Here is a 16,995-nt window from a genome sequence, read left to right on the forward strand (position 1 = left end):
CTCCCGGTCGAGAGGGCGTCCATATGCGTGCAGAAGGATGCTACGCGCTGGCTGTCAGGATAGCGATCCTTTCGAGAACTTGTCTTGCCTGAAGACGCGGTCATGTGATATGAGACGCGTCGCATCGCGATCGGTCAGGCCTTCAGGTTTAGGGACCCTGAGCTTCCCACTGAACGAGACGCCCGTTAACGATGCCGTTGAAAGGCCGCATCAAGTGCCATGCGACCCTGTTTCGTTTCGTTACGTGGAACTTGAAGGTGCTCCCTTAGGCTCCCTTGCCACTGAACGCCACGTCCAGGCCAATCCGCCACTGGCAGCGGTTGCGATCCGCCAATGTCCCCGAAAAGGCGCAAGCTCGAGCTTGAGCCCGAACCCGAGTGTCCGTTCAGTAGGACGCCGCTCGATGTCTCTCCTGAGAACCGACAGCGCTTTGAGGACTTCCTGCGAAGCATCATCAGCAATAGCAACAACTCGGCGGAGGATGTGGAAGGAATGCATCACGAATACTACGTGCGTCCAGCCATTGTCAAGTCTTCATCACGTCAGGCATCTTCACAACGCACTCAGGAGCTCCACGCGTCACGACTGGAAGCACTATTGGTACTCGGAGACAGTCTACCCATACCGCTGGGGCCCGTGACGACGTGCATCTGGGAATGGTTTTCTGACTCGTCGGAGCGCAAAGATCATGGGGATTACAAGTTTTCCTGCAAAAAAAGGCTGCTGGTATAGAGGTCCTGAGAAGGTCGCCCTCGAAGGGCCGTTTAGCACTATGCCACTCGACGTGAGCGATGATGGTCGCCGCAGATTTGAAGAGTTCCTGTTCGACATTGCCGATGATGAGAGGAATAGCTGGGAGAAGGTTCAAGCGTTGCATGAGGGATATATGGTACCGTTGTGTAGTGTTTCTCTTTCATCCTGTGAAATGCTAAGCTCCGCATACTCAGGAATTGCACTCAACAAGGCTGGAGGCGATACGGGATGCGGGAATCAAGCTGCCGGAATTGACCGAGGCAGCTCTTTGTTGGCATGGTCGCCCTTTACGTATACGAGAGGGGAACTACAGCATCTACTTATTAACTTTAGAGGGGAGTGCGTTTCATTCCAAATATTCAATCGCGGAACGTACCGTCATTGTAAGCAGTTCTGGCACCAAGACAGGCAGGACTTTGTCCGATGCTCACAGTGGATCATTGAAGGCGCGGGCAAACGAGAAAACGGAAGAACCGGTAGGCTCGACCCATGATCGGCACCAGTCATCTGAGTCGAAGCATCCTGGCAAGGCCATGGTCACGACAAAGAGACGCAAGCGGCCAGAGGAAGACTCTGAATACCGGCCTGCCCGTAGGCGGGCGAGAAATTCCTTGCCGGAGGAAGAGGAAGAAAGTGTGAAGACGTATGTGAGTGCTTCGAGGACGTTGGTTGTTCATCGTATACATGGTACTGACCATCGTCGCACTCATGTGGCATGATGTAGACCGTTTTCACGGGCAACGCACGTTGTCGACGCTGTATACAGGAAAAGAGACTTACTGTATGCAAGAATTCGCGGGCAGGCGATGCCTCCAATGTGCGAAGAAGCATCTCGGCGGGTGCAGCCATATTCAGTCTGTTCAGATGGAGGCAGAGGCCTAGGGTTTTGACTTGTGGAGTTGATGAAGCTTAAGGGACAAGGATTGGGCGTATTCACTGTTGACACTGTGCTAGATTTGGGCGCAAGGTTGCCAACGAACCCGACTCCTGTTCGCAATGATCAAGTTCCATTCACAAGGTGACCGTTAGCATGCACGAAGCTCGGAAAGCAGGGGCGATACCATATGGGTCCTCGAGCTCGCATCGCAATACTTACTTTTTGTCGCAGAAGTAGTGGAAGGGTCGAAAGCATAGTGGCCGCATGGCGCCGGCGAGTGCGAGTGGCAGAGGTCCTGTCGCGACGCGTTGAGAGGGCGTGACCGTTTTGCCGGCGTCACTCTTCGGAGTCTAACCTCCAACGATACCCGTCCAAGGCCAGGGCCTCACACGAGCACCTCTTGCTCTTGCTCTCCATCTACTGGCTTCTCTGCACCGACCATACGTCGATGTCTGTTGCGCAGCGATGCGGCTCCGCCCTGATGCGCTACTCTAGTCGTGCCCATACCGCCGCGGCGGTCGACCGCTACAGCATTATACACGCATTTTTCTCGCGACAACAAACCGTTGCCAGGACCGCCGCTGCTCAGCAGAGTCACTACGTGCATGTTCGCTGCCGTATCGGTCTGGACACCTCATTTTCGGGCACACGTCTCAATGTCCGACACTTCTCGTGGACTTGCAATCGGAGCGCGGAGCAACCGGCCAAGGGAGTTAATAAGGCGCCAGAGCAGAGGCGGAGCACCATAGGCGAGGGAGGATCGTCCTCGTCCGAAAGCGGGTCAAAAGTTGAACCACTGAACCCTCACCAGTACGACAACTATCCTCCTTTCTTACGGCGAATCGCTCTCTCGCTCCCCACTCATCGACCAACGCGTGAAGACTTTCTCAATGCTGCAACTGGTTTCTGGCAACGTGCTCGGATACGTTTCAAATGGCTGACCATTAGGTCCTTTCGCAAGTACAATGCCGACGACATATCGGCTTCGTAACCTGGTTCGTCATGAGCCAAACCATATGGCTATTTATCGGAACGTGAGTCTGACTACTATCTTACCTGCATCCGTCTCAGTGCAATGTCCTTTAAGAACCACGTTCTTTTCAGTGGTCTTCGCGACTATAAACAGTCTCAGGCTCCAAGGTGCGTACGTGCATCCACCCATCCCGAGTTGTACTGAGAGTTCTCTGCACAGAATATGTCGCACGAGCAATAAGCGACTACCTCACGTCGGAGACGGGCATCACAATTATCTTCGAGTCTGCCATTGTACCGAAGTGGAAGGACTCTCGGATCTCTTTCAAGAACGTCTACATCATTCGGGGGCCCCATGGTCCGGAGATTGCTAAGAAGAGGAAGTCGGCCATGTCAGTGGAGGCATATGGTGGCAGTAGGCTACGATGTCAGCAACCACCCTTCCTTCCATGTCACGGCGACGAGGATGAAGAGGAGGGCATGCATATGCACGCGGAAGAAGACGTCAATTACTCCATCTTCGACCTGAGCGTGGACTCGATTGACGTTACCCTATCGTTTGCGCGATGGTGGCAAGGGAAGGGCCTGATTGTAGATGCCGTCGTAAAAGGCGTTCGAGGGGTACTCGGTAAGGTTGACGCTATCAGAAAGCTGCCTTCAGTCTCATTCGGCCCTCGCAGATCGTCGTTCAGTGGTCTGGGACCCGGACCACCCACTCGATCCTGTGCTCTTCAGGCACGAAGCGCAACCAGGGGATTTCGAGCTGAGTCGCTCCAACTCGAGGACGTTCTCCTCACCGTGTATCAGCCAGGCAACTTCCGGCCCTTCACCGCATCCATTTTCGTGCGGACATACGTACGTTCAGGAAGCAATGGCTCTTCTACGACTTCCTCGCTGCGGAGAATGTCGTGGGTCAGTATGACAACTGCCTGTTCAGCCTGCACCGTCCGCAGAGCATAGGCCGTACTACGGAGCAGGACCTGCAGGACGGTCAATGGGTGCGCATGGTCAGTCGCATGAGCTATCCCTTCCCGAGTGCCAGAAACCTGACACAGTACTACAGTCGCGATTCCGGATGGACGGTCTCAACGTCGACCACATGCAAGCTATGACGACGCAAGACGGGCCCTTCTCCTGGATCACCTCCGGCAAGGTCGACGCCGTGCTCGACATCAAGTTCCCGCGGGGGCCCACGGAGGAGCTGCCGATCAACGCGCTCCTGGGCGAGCTCGCGGACGCGATCTCCACCGCGGCATCGTCCGTCACTGCGGAGCGCATCCCCGGCCAGCGCGAGCTCGCGAAGCCGCCGCTGAGCGCGCCGTCGGACAAGGATCTGGTTACGGAGAACCCGGACGTGCCCCAAGTGGTGATTGATATTGACTTGAGGTTCAGGGATCTGAAGGCGGCGGTGCCGATCTTTACCCATGAGCTGAGCTATGTGAACAATGCACTCGTGAGGCCGATCGTGGCGTTTATGAAGTGCGTGGTGCTTCGCCTGGCGTGCGCATGGACGCTGACGATTTGTTGCAGCGCGAATCGGACCTTGGTACCTATCCGTTGTAGAGTCGTGAAACCGCTCAGTGATTTCGAGGGTTCGTGGACGGTGAGTTGTCTCGACACCAATCTGGATACGACCAAACTGCTGACGCTGAATGCCCATAGCTCTGGGAAAGTGCGTATAGTGTTACCAGATAGTGGGACGCATCTGACGATTTCAACAGCTGGTCTAATGGACATTATCTCCCTCAAGGTCAGTATTCTCCTTGTGCCGATGTAGACGCCATCAGTCCTGACGTTCGCGGTTCGCAGGTATACGAGGCGATGGCGTACCACGTCGCCCAAGCGAATTTCAACCGCCGCCTCAAGGTCGTGAGCGCGTGGAGCCTGCAGATGACCGCGAGCGCGATGATCTCCGCACTGCGGACGCTCATCGACCCCGTCGCGACGCATCTGCGCGACTTGTACGAGGAGGGAGGGTACGAGGCGCTCTTTGTCCCACCAGATGGGCCCCTGATTGCTTGAGCGGCGTGTTGTTTAGGTGGCGATGATTGAGGATGTTCGGCTGGGGCGAACAAAAGTACGCTAGGGTATGGTGTAATGCTCACGACACTTACGACGCTTGATGACTATCACACACTAGTCTACTCTACTCTACTCTACTTGGACTGCTGCCCGCTTCTCGTCATCGGGAATGTGAATTAGGCGTTATAGCACAGTCTACAACAATACACGAGAGTACAGGGTGGGAGAACATGCGCGGTCTAGTCTATCAGTCATCCCGATATCGCTTCATCTGCTCTGCGAACCAGCCAGAGACGACGGAGATGAGGACCATGACGACGACCCAGAAGTGGCCGCCGAGGATATGTCGCGAGGATGAGAATGCGAAGAGCGAGCTGGTGGGAAACGGTGGGTCAGTCTCAATGGAGAGCGGAGAACAAGGCGGCCGGCCCGCGTGAGGCATACCTGACGATGGCGGCGAGAAGACACTCGCGAGGGACTGGGCGAACTCGGCGAGCCCATTTGACGTCCCCAGGGACGACGTGCCGGGCGTGTGGTCCTTCGTCAGAATCATGATGATGCTGGGTTTCCCCGTCAGCCCGCGGAAATCCCTGCACGGCGCGTACAGCGGGACTCACGAGAACGCCATGCACCCGATGCGCGACAAGAACAGCACGAAGCTCACGGCCGTCCACTCCGTCACGACGCCCTCGGCGCCGTCGACCTTCTTGGCCACGAAGGAGAGCAGCGCCATCGCCGCGAACGTGAACGGCCAGGAGCGCATGCAGAAGCGGAACACGGTGAGGACGCCGAAGCGCCGCAGGCAGTAGGGCATGCCGAGCTTGAGGAAGATAGAGACGGTGCCCATGATGCCGAGTGCGCGGCCGATTTGCGAGGCTGCCATGATCACGCGTCGGTCAGAGAACGTGCGGAAGGGAAGGAGACGTACGGAGAGGGCAGGCCGCCGTCTTCTACGGGTGTGTATGCCTGGAGCACGAAGACGGTGTTAAGCTGCCCGCGACGTAAGCGAGGGCGCCGCTGGAGCGCAGAGCATGCGGATGACGGGCATGGAGAGCAGCTTTCGGATGCTGAGCGGCTTGGTCGAAATAATGGATCCGTGTGTTGTCTTCTAACGGGCGATATGGGGCTCTCTAAGTCTTCGTCGGGATGGATACGGATGGGGCCCTTGCGTGCGCCACGTTTACCCGGGAGTGTCTACGAGCGATGTCAGTCTCGCAATGCCATTGAGGGACAAATTACTTGACCTCCTCAAGGACGAAGATAGCGAGTAACAGCGCGGTGGCGGCGATAGAGCTGTGATGAGGCATGGTAGGAAATATGGGTACTGTCTCCAGAACGGAGTGTCGAACCATGGGCCGCCGAATTCTGTTGCAGGGTTTGAGAATGTGCCGCCTATGAGTGGGCTACGTAAAGATGTGAGTATCGCTCGTTGAGACATATAAAGGGAACTTATAAAGCACCCGACTGCAAAGCCAATCGCAGAGACAATGTCATAGAGCGGGAAGGCGATGGCTTCGTTTGTTGAATCTACGAGCTCTCCCACTATGGAGTGTATGGCCCCGGTTGTACCGCTGAAGATGCCGACTGAGGGTACACGTCAGACCCGTTTGAGCATGAGTACGAAGCGTTCCACTGACTGAGGAAGACGGTCAACAGCACTGTGGGGAATGTCTGAGAGATCCCAAAGAGGAGTGTAAAGAATCCAGTCAGTGCCGTGCCGACGATGACCACAGGTTTCCGCCCATGCCGGTCTTATATTCTCGTTAGCTATATCAGCACAGGGATGCGGCCTCAGACAATTTACCAGAGAGTCTTCCCCAGAGGTAGATAGTCACTAGATGCGCTATGGATCTGGCGCTGCCCTAAACGCCCCTTCAGCCCTTGAGGCGTATGTTCGAAATTCAGCGACTGACCACAAGCCCGCTGTAGTATCCCGTCTTTGCGCCCTCTGCTTTGGCAAGACTGGCGACGAGAACATTGATATAGGGCATGGACTGGGTGCTCGCTAAGGGGATGACCAGTTTAACGAAGTACACGACTGCCAGCTGCAGTTTGGGAAGGGCATTTGGGCGTGGGGACACGCGCTCGCGGTCACGGTGCTCTGGCGGCAGGAGGGGATCAGAGTCCAAGCTCGAGTCGGAGCGAACCTCAGCCATGTCTAGTTCGAGTTGTTCGGCGGCAAGCTCGGGAGCCATTTGGGGAGCTTATATACACAGAGCTTATGTGGTGCTGCGAGGTGCTGACACTACGCTAGCGTGCTTGATGGCGTGAATGGCGAAGAAGCGTCGCTGCTGGGAAACACGCCCGCTGCGGCTCAGCCTGGCTCAGCACCGAGATACACCCGTTTCTTTCGGGCACCGGTCAGGCGCCCATATACACATCCACGTGACCGAGATATGACAGAACCTGTGTCTAGGCGCTGACGTCGCGGTCTCAGCTTTCCGCACTCCTCGCGAGTCGCAGACATCTTCTCCTTCGACTACCATGTCTACAAACCACTACACCGCTCCTCCGCCTGCCTACAGCGCGCAGAAGCTTTCCAAGGTGCCTGGCGATGAGGAGGCATCGCAGCCCCTCCTGAGCCCGACAGCGGGTCCTAGCTCGGGTCCTGGTGGCATATACGACCAACCCGGGTTTGATGACATTCCCGACGACTTCAAGGTATGTGTTGGTGTACTCAATACTCAAGCATTTTTGATAACATACACTCGCAGTATGGTACCACGGTCTCAGAGAGCGCTCTGGAGATCAGGAACGCCTTCGTCAGGAAGGTCTACTCCATCTTGTGTGAGTTCGCCTCGTCTACACTGTGGCACCGTCGCTAAAAGCAAGCCGTCTCAGTTTGCCAGATCGTGAGTCTTCTTCGAGGTACTGGTTTGCACCGCAGTTTACCCAATCCCGCAGCTCGCGACTTGCGTCGTCGCTGGTGGTATTTCCCGGTCTCCTGACACCATATTCTGGGTTCAGACCCAGTAAGTACTGTTGCCCGCTTAGATGGACTCTGCTGCTTATGCTCGCTCGCCAGCTTGTGGTCATTCTACATTCCCCTATTCGGTACCCTCATCAACCTTGGGCTGCTCTTCTGGAAGCGCCACAGCCATCCGGCCAACCTAGTCCTTCTCTCCACCTTCACTCTTTTCGAAGCCTTCACCCTCGGCGTCACCGTCGCCTTCTTCGACACCAATGTCGTTATGCAGGCTTTGTAAGTGCTATTGTGCTGCTGAGGCGCTGCGCATGATTGAGTTAAGCGCACAGGTTGATCACCGTGGGTGTCTTCCTCGGTCTGACCTTGTTTACGCTGCAATCCAAGGTTAGTGCGCAATGCATTCTCACAGCCTGGGTTGCTGACTAGTCGTTCAGTATGACTTCTCGGGAATGGGCGGGTGGTTGTTCGGCGGCCTAGTCGCCCTCAGTGAGTTCGACCGCTGAATACTCATGGTCACTCATCTAACTTCCTGCTGCAGTGATGACCGGCTTTGTCAGCATTTTCTTCCCCTTCAGCCGCACTCTGGACATGGTGTACGCTGGCGGTGGTTGCGTCCTCTTCAGTGGGTACGTCGTCTACGACACGTACATGATCACGAAGCGTCTCTCGCCGGATGAATACATTATGGCGGCTATCAGCCTCTACCTTGAGTGAGTAGCAGTCCCTGGACGTTTAGACTCGTGCTGACCTTGACTCGTCTAGCTTCATCAATCTTTGTAAGTTGCAATCGTGCGTCTGACTCTGACCAGCTCTGACCCGACCCATTTTAGTCATCAACATCCTTCGTCTGTTGAATGATATGAACCGTGACTGAAGATTCAAACAAGAGTATCTTTATCGGTCGTTGTAATGTAGACGGTCCGCAGGTTTGCTGATCTATTGTTGAGACGTCTCTAATCTCGGACCTATTCCATTGTACTCGAAGTGTATTGTGTTCTGGGTAGTCCGATCCGAAACCTTCCATTCCAATCATGTTGATGACCGGTCGGCAGTGCTTGTAGTTATGGCGCCTTTGGCTCGCATGCCTTGCCCCCATCCTTGTAATATTCCATAGCAGACTCTGTGTCCAGCATGAGATTGAGGGCCTGTATCAGGCAGTTCAGACGTTCACCAAGTGGATAGATAAGGGAGCGGAGGTAAAGTTGGGAGTCCGCGACGAAGCAATCATCGCACAGATCGCGATCTGAATTGTGCCACTGCCAGTGGCCAAAGCAGCCCATCAGCCAGGCCGTGGCCATACCCATCCCCTGCTTGTTTCCTCACCACCACCATTCCGCTGTCGAGCTACACCCTCCAGCGAGGCCTACCAGTTTACGAGAGTCGCACCCGACTCCCAGCTACCCCAGCTGCACGACACACTAGTCGCGGCGAGCCGCCGACCCGGGACTCCCTAAAGTTATCTCTTTCAACCGCTACACCCGGTTCAGTGCACACCCGCACGCGCAGCGATGCCGCTCCCAGATGGCACTACATTGTCTATCCAAGGGGTCCCCAAACCAGGGGACGTCCTCTACACAAAGCCCAAGCAGGCGATGCTCGTCCGAATGACGTCCGAGGCGCTCGAGGCTCTCGAGGCATCCCGAGGCACCGCTGCAATGGAGTTCGAGTTCGGGGACAACCCGGTACGGCCTCTCTAGTCTTATGTGCGCGTTGCGCTGACATGGTGCCCAGGGCATCCACATCGGCGACGCGTTCTTCCCGATGAGCACAACGCCGGAGACCAATCATGAGCTCTACCTCCGACAGGCCACAGCGGCGAAGCCTAACGCCCCGCTGAAGCTGTATGGGAACATTCTAGGGAAGCTTAGGGTGAACCCCGAGCTCGGGGAGAAAATAGAGGAGAGGGTGCGCGAAAGCACCCGCGTGGCGGAGGAGCAGCGCACCGAGCGCAAGACGATCCGCCTCGACGGCCCGCTCGACCTCGGGAAGCCCGCGGCCGCTGGCAAGAAGAAGAAGGATGTTCAGAACATGTTCCGCAAGCCTCTGGGCGGCCGGAACCTCAGCGCATCCAGCGGCACCCAGGCCACCCGTGGCGCATCGCCCCGAGTATCGGCCAATGCACAGGCAGCGCGGCCGGCGTCGCCTGCTGCGTCGACCTCGCGGACCGTTCTGGAGTCTGATCCGGGTGCGAGAGGGCGCCTTATACATTTCCTTGCTGCACGTCCTTGCGAACAGGAGGAGACCATTCTGCGAAGGGTATCAGGAGGTCAGCCTACGGAGGCCAAGCGTGCGGTCCTTCTCACGTTGCTCGAAGAGGTACGTTTTGGCCGTATGTTTGAAGGTGCGTACTGAGATGTCTCTCATGTAGGTCGGGATGAAGAGTGGCGACAGAGGTCCTCGCGTCTGGCAACTCAAACCACCATTGTGGACGACCGAAGTACGCCCATACGAGCAGAAGTTCTCTGCGGCTTTGATCGAAACCATTTCGAAGAACGCTGTGGTCGTCTTCGAAGAGATGAAGCTTCCTTCAAACCATAAGGCGTGGGACAACGTGAGGAGGCCTAGGGACGAAAGCCGCCCCGCTACTCCGGCAGGGCATCATCCTTTGGCGGACGACTCTGTGCGCGCCGAGCCTAAGCGTGCTATCATGAAGGAGGCTAAAACCGCAAAAGCTAAGACGACGGATGCGCCCAGGAAGAGGAAGGCGAACGAGCCGATTCCGATGAAGGACGAGAGCGTCCGTCCTCATTCTACGTCTAAGGGGAAAGAGAGAGCGGCTGATACCGCTACGCCGGACTCGTCCTCTGGAAGGCCGTCAATGCGGAGGTTCCCAGGTTCGGGCTTCAAGGCTCGGGCAAGCGGGAGCGGCACCCCTCCTACGCCGACCCTGCAGGACTCGCCCGGTATGCGGGCAGCGTCCCCTGCGGTTCTCCAGCCACCGAAAAGGACAGGCCCGGTCGACGTTCGGCAGAGCAAGCGCTCCATGCCTCCTCCTTCGGGCACTGCGGACCCTGCTCCGCCAATCGCTCCCCCGGCGATGCAAGAACGAAAGGTGTCGAGCGGATCGACCACCAAGGTGGCCACTCAGCGGAAAGCCGAGGAGGACCGAGCTGCGTCAAAGACTGCAGCAGCTAAGAAAGCAGCACGGGAGGTTGAGCGCAATCACGACCTGCCAACGGGTACCAGCTCTATGAAGAAGTTCAAGAAGCGCGTCGCGAACGACGACGACGACTACTCCGACCGCGACGCGCAGCGCCAGAAGAAGCGCAAGGTGACTGAGACGAAAGTGAAGCTCGAGCGCGAGAGGGACCGGGAACGCGAGAGGGAGAGTGATCGGGAGAGCCGCCGCGGCAGGGACAAGGACAGCGATCTAGAGCGGGGTCGCGGGAGGGTGAGGGACGCGCCGATCCCGAAGAAGGCGATCAAGCAGGAAGCGTCGCCGATCACTGTCGCTCGGGTGAAGGTCAAGAAGGAGGCGTCGCCTGCTGGGTCGTTGTCGCGCCCTCCTAGCGACGCGCATGCTCGCCCCCCGTCGCGCCTGTCGGAGGTGGAGATCGCTCGGCCGCCCTCGTCCTCGTCCTCGGTGGACCCTCAGCGCAGCGCTGCTCAGAACCGGCGTCGGAAGTCGCCCGTGTACACCTCGTCCGAAAACGAGAGCCCCCCGCCGGCGAAGGCCAAGGCAGATGTGGCGCACAAGGAGCGACCGTCGAAGCCTTCGAAGCCGAAGTATGTGCCGATCTTCCGGCCGCGGTCGCAGCCCCTCCCGCCGGACGCAGAGGGGCTGAAGAAGTACTACCGGGCGTGCTACCGGGTGTACGCGACGCTGTACACGCAGAAGACGAAGTTCGTGATGAAGTACCAGGATATGTTGGGCGACGGCGAGGACGAGTACGTGTACATATCCGACAGCGACTCGGACTCGCCGCTCGAGCTGTTCGACCCCGACATCACGTCGGCGTTCATGGCGGACCTTGCAGGGGTGGAGGAGGAACTGAGCAAGGTTCGGATGGCATACGAGAGTCTGGAGATCAGTGGGGACTCGGAGTAGGAGGACAGTTATATTAATATCAGCGATCCTGAGGGTGACTCATCTGGGGATGCTTTCTTCATGTCGGAACTGTATCATATTTCTATCAGGGACGGTCTCATCCGAGTCTCATCAAATACAAATGTACCGAGAGTGCTGCACGACATTCCTGGTTCGCTTCGTGCTCCTGGAATCGGTGGATGTAAGATGTCTTATGCACCGAGGCTGGAACGATGCACACGGTTATTTAAGGAGGTGCCGCGTTTCCCTCTGGTCATATGCTCCCAATAGGATGATATATGGTGATCTCGCCGACTGTCTTTCGTGTATGATTCTGATGAGCGTGAACCTGCAGGGTCGAGTTTTCCTACCTTCCACTAAGGCGATTGTCGCATACCTTAATGCCTGCAGACATTGCCAATTGTTAACGCGACAAATGTTGCTTCATGAGACCACTGAAATATATTAGGTTCGATGGTAAGAGAAGCAATAGCGAGGACTTGGGGAAGATGAGCTGTACGTGTACGGTTGACAGGAATGGGAGTACCACCTTTACTTATGGTGGTGACAAAGCATGACCAGCTGGACAAACGCCTCCAGAAAGAGAGGAACTTCGCGATGCGCTAGAAGCCCGCGACATGGTCACGAAGCATTGTGTGATAGCCAGAAGACGTACACTGGGAAGCAGTCACACGACATGCAGCCCACCGGCAGGCCCATGCATGCAGGCATGTTCCTTGCGTGGTGGGCTGCGAGCTGCTGCGAGGCCGGCGATGCGGTAGCAGGCGCCGAGCAAAGACCATCATGATCTACCAGATCGAGATGGCATCGTGCGGACGGTGCCGACTCGACGACGCCAAGGATAGCGACGCTGCTTCTCGCCGTGGGTGTTGCGGCTGCGAACGGCGATTCCACTGCAGATAACGCAGGCTCATGTGGGACCTGGAGATGAGAACGTCGATCTAGCTCTGTATGGGACGCAGAGAGACCTCGTGCACTGCGAGATGGAGCCATAGCGCATCATGAAGACATCGATAGCAAGAGCCGCACCAGGTGTTGTTCGCGAAGACATGCTGCTGACGCGCGGGAGGTGAGGTGATGGAAGGTGATGGATGGCAGGAGTCAGATGGTGGGCGGCGGTTGCGGGCTGAGGCTCGATAGCGTGTGCGCTGTGCCCGACGGCGAGGGCGCTGCTCGGACGAGGGCGAGGGCGATGGGGGCGATGGGTGCGGCGGGGGGTCGGGCGGGGGCGCGGGCTGAGATCAGCGGTGATCCGGATGCGTTCGGAGCCGGAGACACCGCCCCGAGGTCGGGCGGTGGGTCATGTGACGGGAGTGGACGGGGCAAGTTTTGTGGGCGTATTTCTGCGTCGCCGCCTCGTCTGCCGTTTTCCTTCTCGCCGCCGTCCGCCCTGTCGCCTCTGCCGCACCGAACATCGCTGGGGACGCTCTCGCCGGTCCCCGCGCAACAGTGTCGACCACCCAACTCACTAGCCGGTCTGCATCCGCCCCACCTCGAGGCATAGCCACCCAACCCGGCGTACACCCTGAGGGGAGGCGCCCTCTTCTTTTCGCCCTTACCATGGTCTTTGGGGGGCTGAGTGCCATGTTTTACGGAGGGCATCCCTACCTCTCGGTAGGCATGTTCCTCCGCAAGGTCGACATGCGCACGGTCTTTTTCGCCACCGTCTTCGTGATCGTGCTGCTGGTGCTGGGTGCGTAGCCTATCTTGAGTTCATTCGCCTGGTGTCTTACGAGTGGCCACCATCTCCTCGACCACATTCATCCGTGCGGCTCGTCTGTGCTGTGTCGACTTTGCAGCCTATCTCACTAACCCATCGGAGAACTCATTTCGACATTACCTCACGGAACAATCGTTCCGACAACACCTCAAGCGACTCGACGAGAACCAGGATGATGAAGGCGACTCCAAGGACGCGGGCACGCACGCTTCGCATTCTCGGCGATCGCCTCCAATCGCGCACAAGCCTGGTAGAGATCGCGACCCACAACCACCTTTTCATTTCATCAACCGCGCCTCTATATCCTTACGCACCCCTAAGCATGTCTCACACAGCTTCGGCGTCCTCACTATTGCCGCTGTCTTTCCGAGCCCGCATGGCAGTGCCACTCTCGCAACCGTCGCCGCACAAGCAACGGTCAACGACTCATGGTTTATCGGTGCGTTCGGACGATGGTGGCGTGGAGGCACAATCCGGGCTTGGTGGCATGGTGCCCTCATCGACCAGAAGGACGCGGAGCGGCTCAACTCTGGCATCCTCGATCTCAAAGCGCTGGACAGTCTGGAAAGCTATGACGGTACGTGTCACCACGAGACTGCACCGATCGTTGTTTATATATATACCTGCGTAGGCCTCCCGTTCGCCGCTTCTGCTTCTTTGCATCTGCCTACCACAGATTCGGACAAGAAGCTCAGAGGCACAGAACGCCCGACTCAGCGCACTGTCACTACCTCGTTGCGAAGTACTACACCACCGCCACTGCCGAAGTCTGCATCACTGCCCTTGCACGCGCCTCGCCAGCCCGCCACATCGCCCAAGACTGACCGCTCGCGCTGCGAAATCACTCCACGGACCAATCACACTTCACCGCAGGCCACATCGTGCACTGCTAACGATGTCCTCAAGATCACACCGAGCCTATCTTACTCGCCGTCGTCCACCTCGCTCTTCGACCAATCTCCTGTGATCACCGACATCCTGCGGCAAATCGCCCATTCGAACGGCGCCGTCGTCGACCTCCGCACGCAACTCGCCGACTTCCATTCAGCGGCGACGCAGGGGCACGCGGCAATCCAGAGTGAACTTGATGAGCACCGTGCCCGGAAGCGCGGGGAAGACGCGAGCCGTCTGGAGCTCAAGACGAAGACGAAGACGCTAGAGGACGAGAAGCGCGCCGCGGAGAGCGGGAAGCGGGAGGCGGAGAAGAGGCTCAAGGTCGCCGAGAGCGCACGAGACAAAGCCAGCAGGCGCATGGAACGGCTGGACAGAGATATGGGGGCGCTGGAGGAGCGCATTAAGGAGGACGAGGATGCCGTGCGCAGAGCGCAGGAGGAGGGGGAGAAGTCGGAACGCGAGGCGGCGGAGGAGTTGCAGAGAAAGCAGAAGGAGATCAGGGTCGCGGAAGATGTGATTGCCGCGCTTAGCTTGAGGGCGAAGGAGCTTGAGGAGAGCATTGCGCAGGAGGAAGAGAGGCTCAGGAGGACGAAGGAGCAGGCGGAGCTGAGGAAGCAGGACCGTTCTTTCTATCCTCTTCATGTTGTGCCGACGGTTGAAGAGGACGATACGACGCTCTGGTCGCCCACAACTGCTTACAGCCAAAGCCAGACTCAGGTGCAGGATCCGCTCACTACGCTCCCGACTGACATGTCTTGTGGATTGGAGTTCCCGCCTTCTGTCCAAGTCACGGAACCTCCGAGTGTAAGAGAGCCTAGGTCTGCTGTGTCACCCAGGCCCAAGACGCTCTCCCTTGGCGGTATCTCGAACTTCCGCGACCGTCTCCGTCCTGAGGGTATGAACAACGATGCGTTCGTCCGACCTCAATACCCCTTCCTCCTCGAGAACTCTTCTACGCCACTCTCGAACATCTCGACTCGTTTCTCACCTTTCGCCGACACTGATGCCGAGCCGCCCTCCGGCACTATGCAGGGTGGCGAGGCCATCTCTCCCCGGAGCACCTCACTCATTCCGTCGAGCCTGATCAGCTCACTTGAGAGCATTCCGAGCATGGAGGATATGTCGCGGTCTTTCCAGTCAGATGCGGACGACGTAATGGACCCCAACTGGCGCGCGCATCGTTCCCTGCAGCCACCTGTCGAGCACCCCTCTGCGATCACCACTTCGCCCACGTCCATCACCAACCCGTCGTTCGATGGCGTCGACCGGGAGGACCCCTTCGAGATCCGCCTGCCACCCCTCTCCGTCAGGCGCCGTCTGGCGAGCGAGACCGTGGATAGCCCGCGTTCGATGATGTCGGCGCCGAGTCGAACGATCTCTGACCCTGAGTCGATTCCCCAGATCAAGGCGCACGAGCTCGAAGACAAGACGAGCATCGCTCACCGCCGCTGGAACTCTGTGGACCCGAAGGAGAGGAAGGGGCTCAACCCAGAGGCGAAGGTCTTCCGCCTCCAGAAGAAGTCGCTCCCGTCGTTCTTCCCGCCCCAGTCCGCGCCCGCGTCCGGCGGCCCGTCGTTCGACCCTGTCGTCGGGAAGCCGCCCGGGCTCAGCGTGCCCCAGATCGTCACGCCCGAGTCGGACTCGCTCTTCTCGTCGATCACCATGCGCGCATTTGCGCCCTCGCCTGCAGAGCGGGAGGCGCTCCAGCGCGTGCTGGGCAGCTCGACCAACACGAGCCTCGAGCGGCTCCCGACGCTGAGCGAGGTCTCGCTCAGGAGCATGCCGTCGTCCCCCTCGCATGTCAATGCCGCCGCGGCGCCGCTGGGTGCGGAGGCGGCCAGCAGGACGCTCCTGCCTCCGGGACCCTCGTGGCTCCAGTCGTTGCCTCGCGCACGGAAGCCTGCGTTCAGCCCATGGGACGATGAAGAGGAGGGGAAGAGGGACCGGGAGAGGCGGTGATAGATGTGCTTAAGATATTTGGCTCCGCGTGTTGGGTGTCTTGTGCGAGTATCTCAGTGTAACCGGGGAAAAGTGGAAAGGGGTGGGGAACAAGCAAGAGCGATCGTGTTCTGAATATATAACAGTAACGATTTGAAATGACAAAGCCGCTATCTTCGAGCACGGCTGCATGCGTAAGGAACATTAGCGTCCCTTCCTCAACGAGGAAAGACTCCGCGAAGCTGGGGACGGGGATAGCCTCTGACGTCGTTCTGGTTCGCAACTTACCATATTTCTCTAGGGCCTCTCAGGCACTGCAGAGTCCTGGCACAGTAGCCCGGCACGGTATCATTCCGGCCGTCTAGCAGCCAGCGGCCGGCAGGTTCATCGAACAGGGTAACATGCGCACTGGGGTACGTTGCCACCTGCCATGTCGTCCCAGGAACCTTCACACACACCAATGCCAATATAGGAATTCATCATGTATTCGTATCGGTGCGTCATCACATGAGTAGCCAAAATAGACGACAAGCATGGGGCCCGAGCATGGAAAAGGGTATCGTATAAATATGTGTGGCACCTGCATACCAAAGTTAGGGTGGCGGCACACATGAGAACCGTGGCGAGGACGTACATGCGCAAAGAACGGCGGTGGGCAAGCGATTGTGGTGGTTAAAATTCGAAGAGGGGCGTCTACGCGCCGGGTGGGCGATTCTACCAGGAGAGCGGTCTGTGCGAACCAGCAGCACGCGTCAATGGAAGCGAGTAGGCTAGCGGAAAACGATCCTTTACTTGTTGCGGGGTATATGGTACGGGTGTGGTGTGCGGCAGCAAGACTTGTTCTG

At 57.8% G+C, this 16,995-nt stretch overlaps 5 protein-coding genes across 5 annotated transcripts; 4 read left to right on the forward strand and 1 right to left on the reverse strand.

The window, feature by feature from the left end:
- Positions 1–2,331: 2,331 nt before the first annotated feature.
- Positions 2,332–4,930, forward strand: B0H18DRAFT_976940 (mitochondrial distribution and morphology proteins-domain-containing protein; the record flags this gene model as incomplete). The annotated part of the gene is made up of 10 exons (XM_048044205.1): positions 2,332–2,664; positions 2,718–2,770; positions 2,823–3,230; positions 3,283–3,326; positions 3,371–3,445; positions 3,472–3,609; positions 3,666–4,081; positions 4,133–4,352; positions 4,412–4,578; positions 4,927–4,930. The coding sequence occupies exons 1-10, from the start codon at positions 2,633–2,635 to the stop codon at positions 4,928–4,930; spliced, it is 1,557 nt and encodes a 518-aa protein (XP_047899338.1). The 5' UTR covers positions 2,332–2,632.
- Positions 4,794–6,892, reverse strand: B0H18DRAFT_976944 (major facilitator superfamily domain-containing protein). Its single transcript, XM_048044206.1, has 10 exons — positions 6,538–6,892; positions 6,429–6,486; positions 6,262–6,375; positions 6,085–6,208; positions 5,950–6,027; positions 5,869–5,917; positions 5,530–5,818; positions 5,242–5,500; positions 5,074–5,184; positions 4,794–4,998 (listed from the first exon to the last, which is right to left on the reverse strand). The coding sequence occupies exons 1-10, from the start codon at positions 6,817–6,819 to the stop codon at positions 4,872–4,874; spliced, it is 1,491 nt and encodes a 496-aa protein (XP_047899339.1). The 5' UTR covers positions 6,820–6,892; the 3' UTR covers positions 4,794–4,871.
- A 164-nt stretch (positions 6,893–7,056) lies between these two features.
- B0H18DRAFT_976954 (UPF0005-domain-containing protein) lies at positions 7,057–8,689 on the forward strand. Its single transcript, XM_048044207.1, has 8 exons — positions 7,057–7,285; positions 7,339–7,411; positions 7,466–7,476; positions 7,529–7,596; positions 7,650–7,826; positions 7,880–7,934; positions 7,985–8,036; positions 8,089–8,689. The coding sequence occupies exons 1-8, from the start codon at positions 7,109–7,111 to the stop codon at positions 8,262–8,264; spliced, it is 789 nt and encodes a 262-aa protein (XP_047899340.1). The 5' UTR covers positions 7,057–7,108; the 3' UTR covers positions 8,265–8,689.
- Positions 8,690–8,813: 124 nt separating this feature from the next.
- Positions 8,814–11,833, forward strand: B0H18DRAFT_976960 (uncharacterized protein). The gene is made up of 3 exons (XM_048044208.1): positions 8,814–9,232; positions 9,282–9,866; positions 9,919–11,833. The coding sequence occupies exons 1-3, from the start codon at positions 9,059–9,061 to the stop codon at positions 11,596–11,598; spliced, it is 2,439 nt and encodes an 812-aa protein (XP_047899341.1). The 5' UTR covers positions 8,814–9,058; the 3' UTR covers positions 11,599–11,833.
- Positions 11,834–13,158: 1,325 nt separating this feature from the next.
- On the forward strand, positions 13,159–16,171 carry B0H18DRAFT_868820 (uncharacterized protein; the record flags this gene model as incomplete). The annotated part of the gene is made up of 3 exons (XM_048039969.1): positions 13,159–13,291; positions 13,398–13,895; positions 13,950–16,171. 3 exons carry the CDS (start codon positions 13,159–13,161, stop codon positions 16,169–16,171), a joined length of 2,853 nt encoding a protein of 950 aa, XP_047899342.1.
- Positions 16,172–16,995: the final 824 nt, after the last annotated feature.

Source organism: Fomitopsis serialis (assembly GCF_022376445.1).
Source record: "Fomitopsis serialis strain Sig1Antser10 chromosome Unknown B0H18scaffold_4, whole genome shotgun sequence".
Lineage (NCBI taxonomy): Eukaryota > Fungi > Basidiomycota > Agaricomycetes > Polyporales > Fomitopsidaceae > Fomitopsis > Fomitopsis serialis.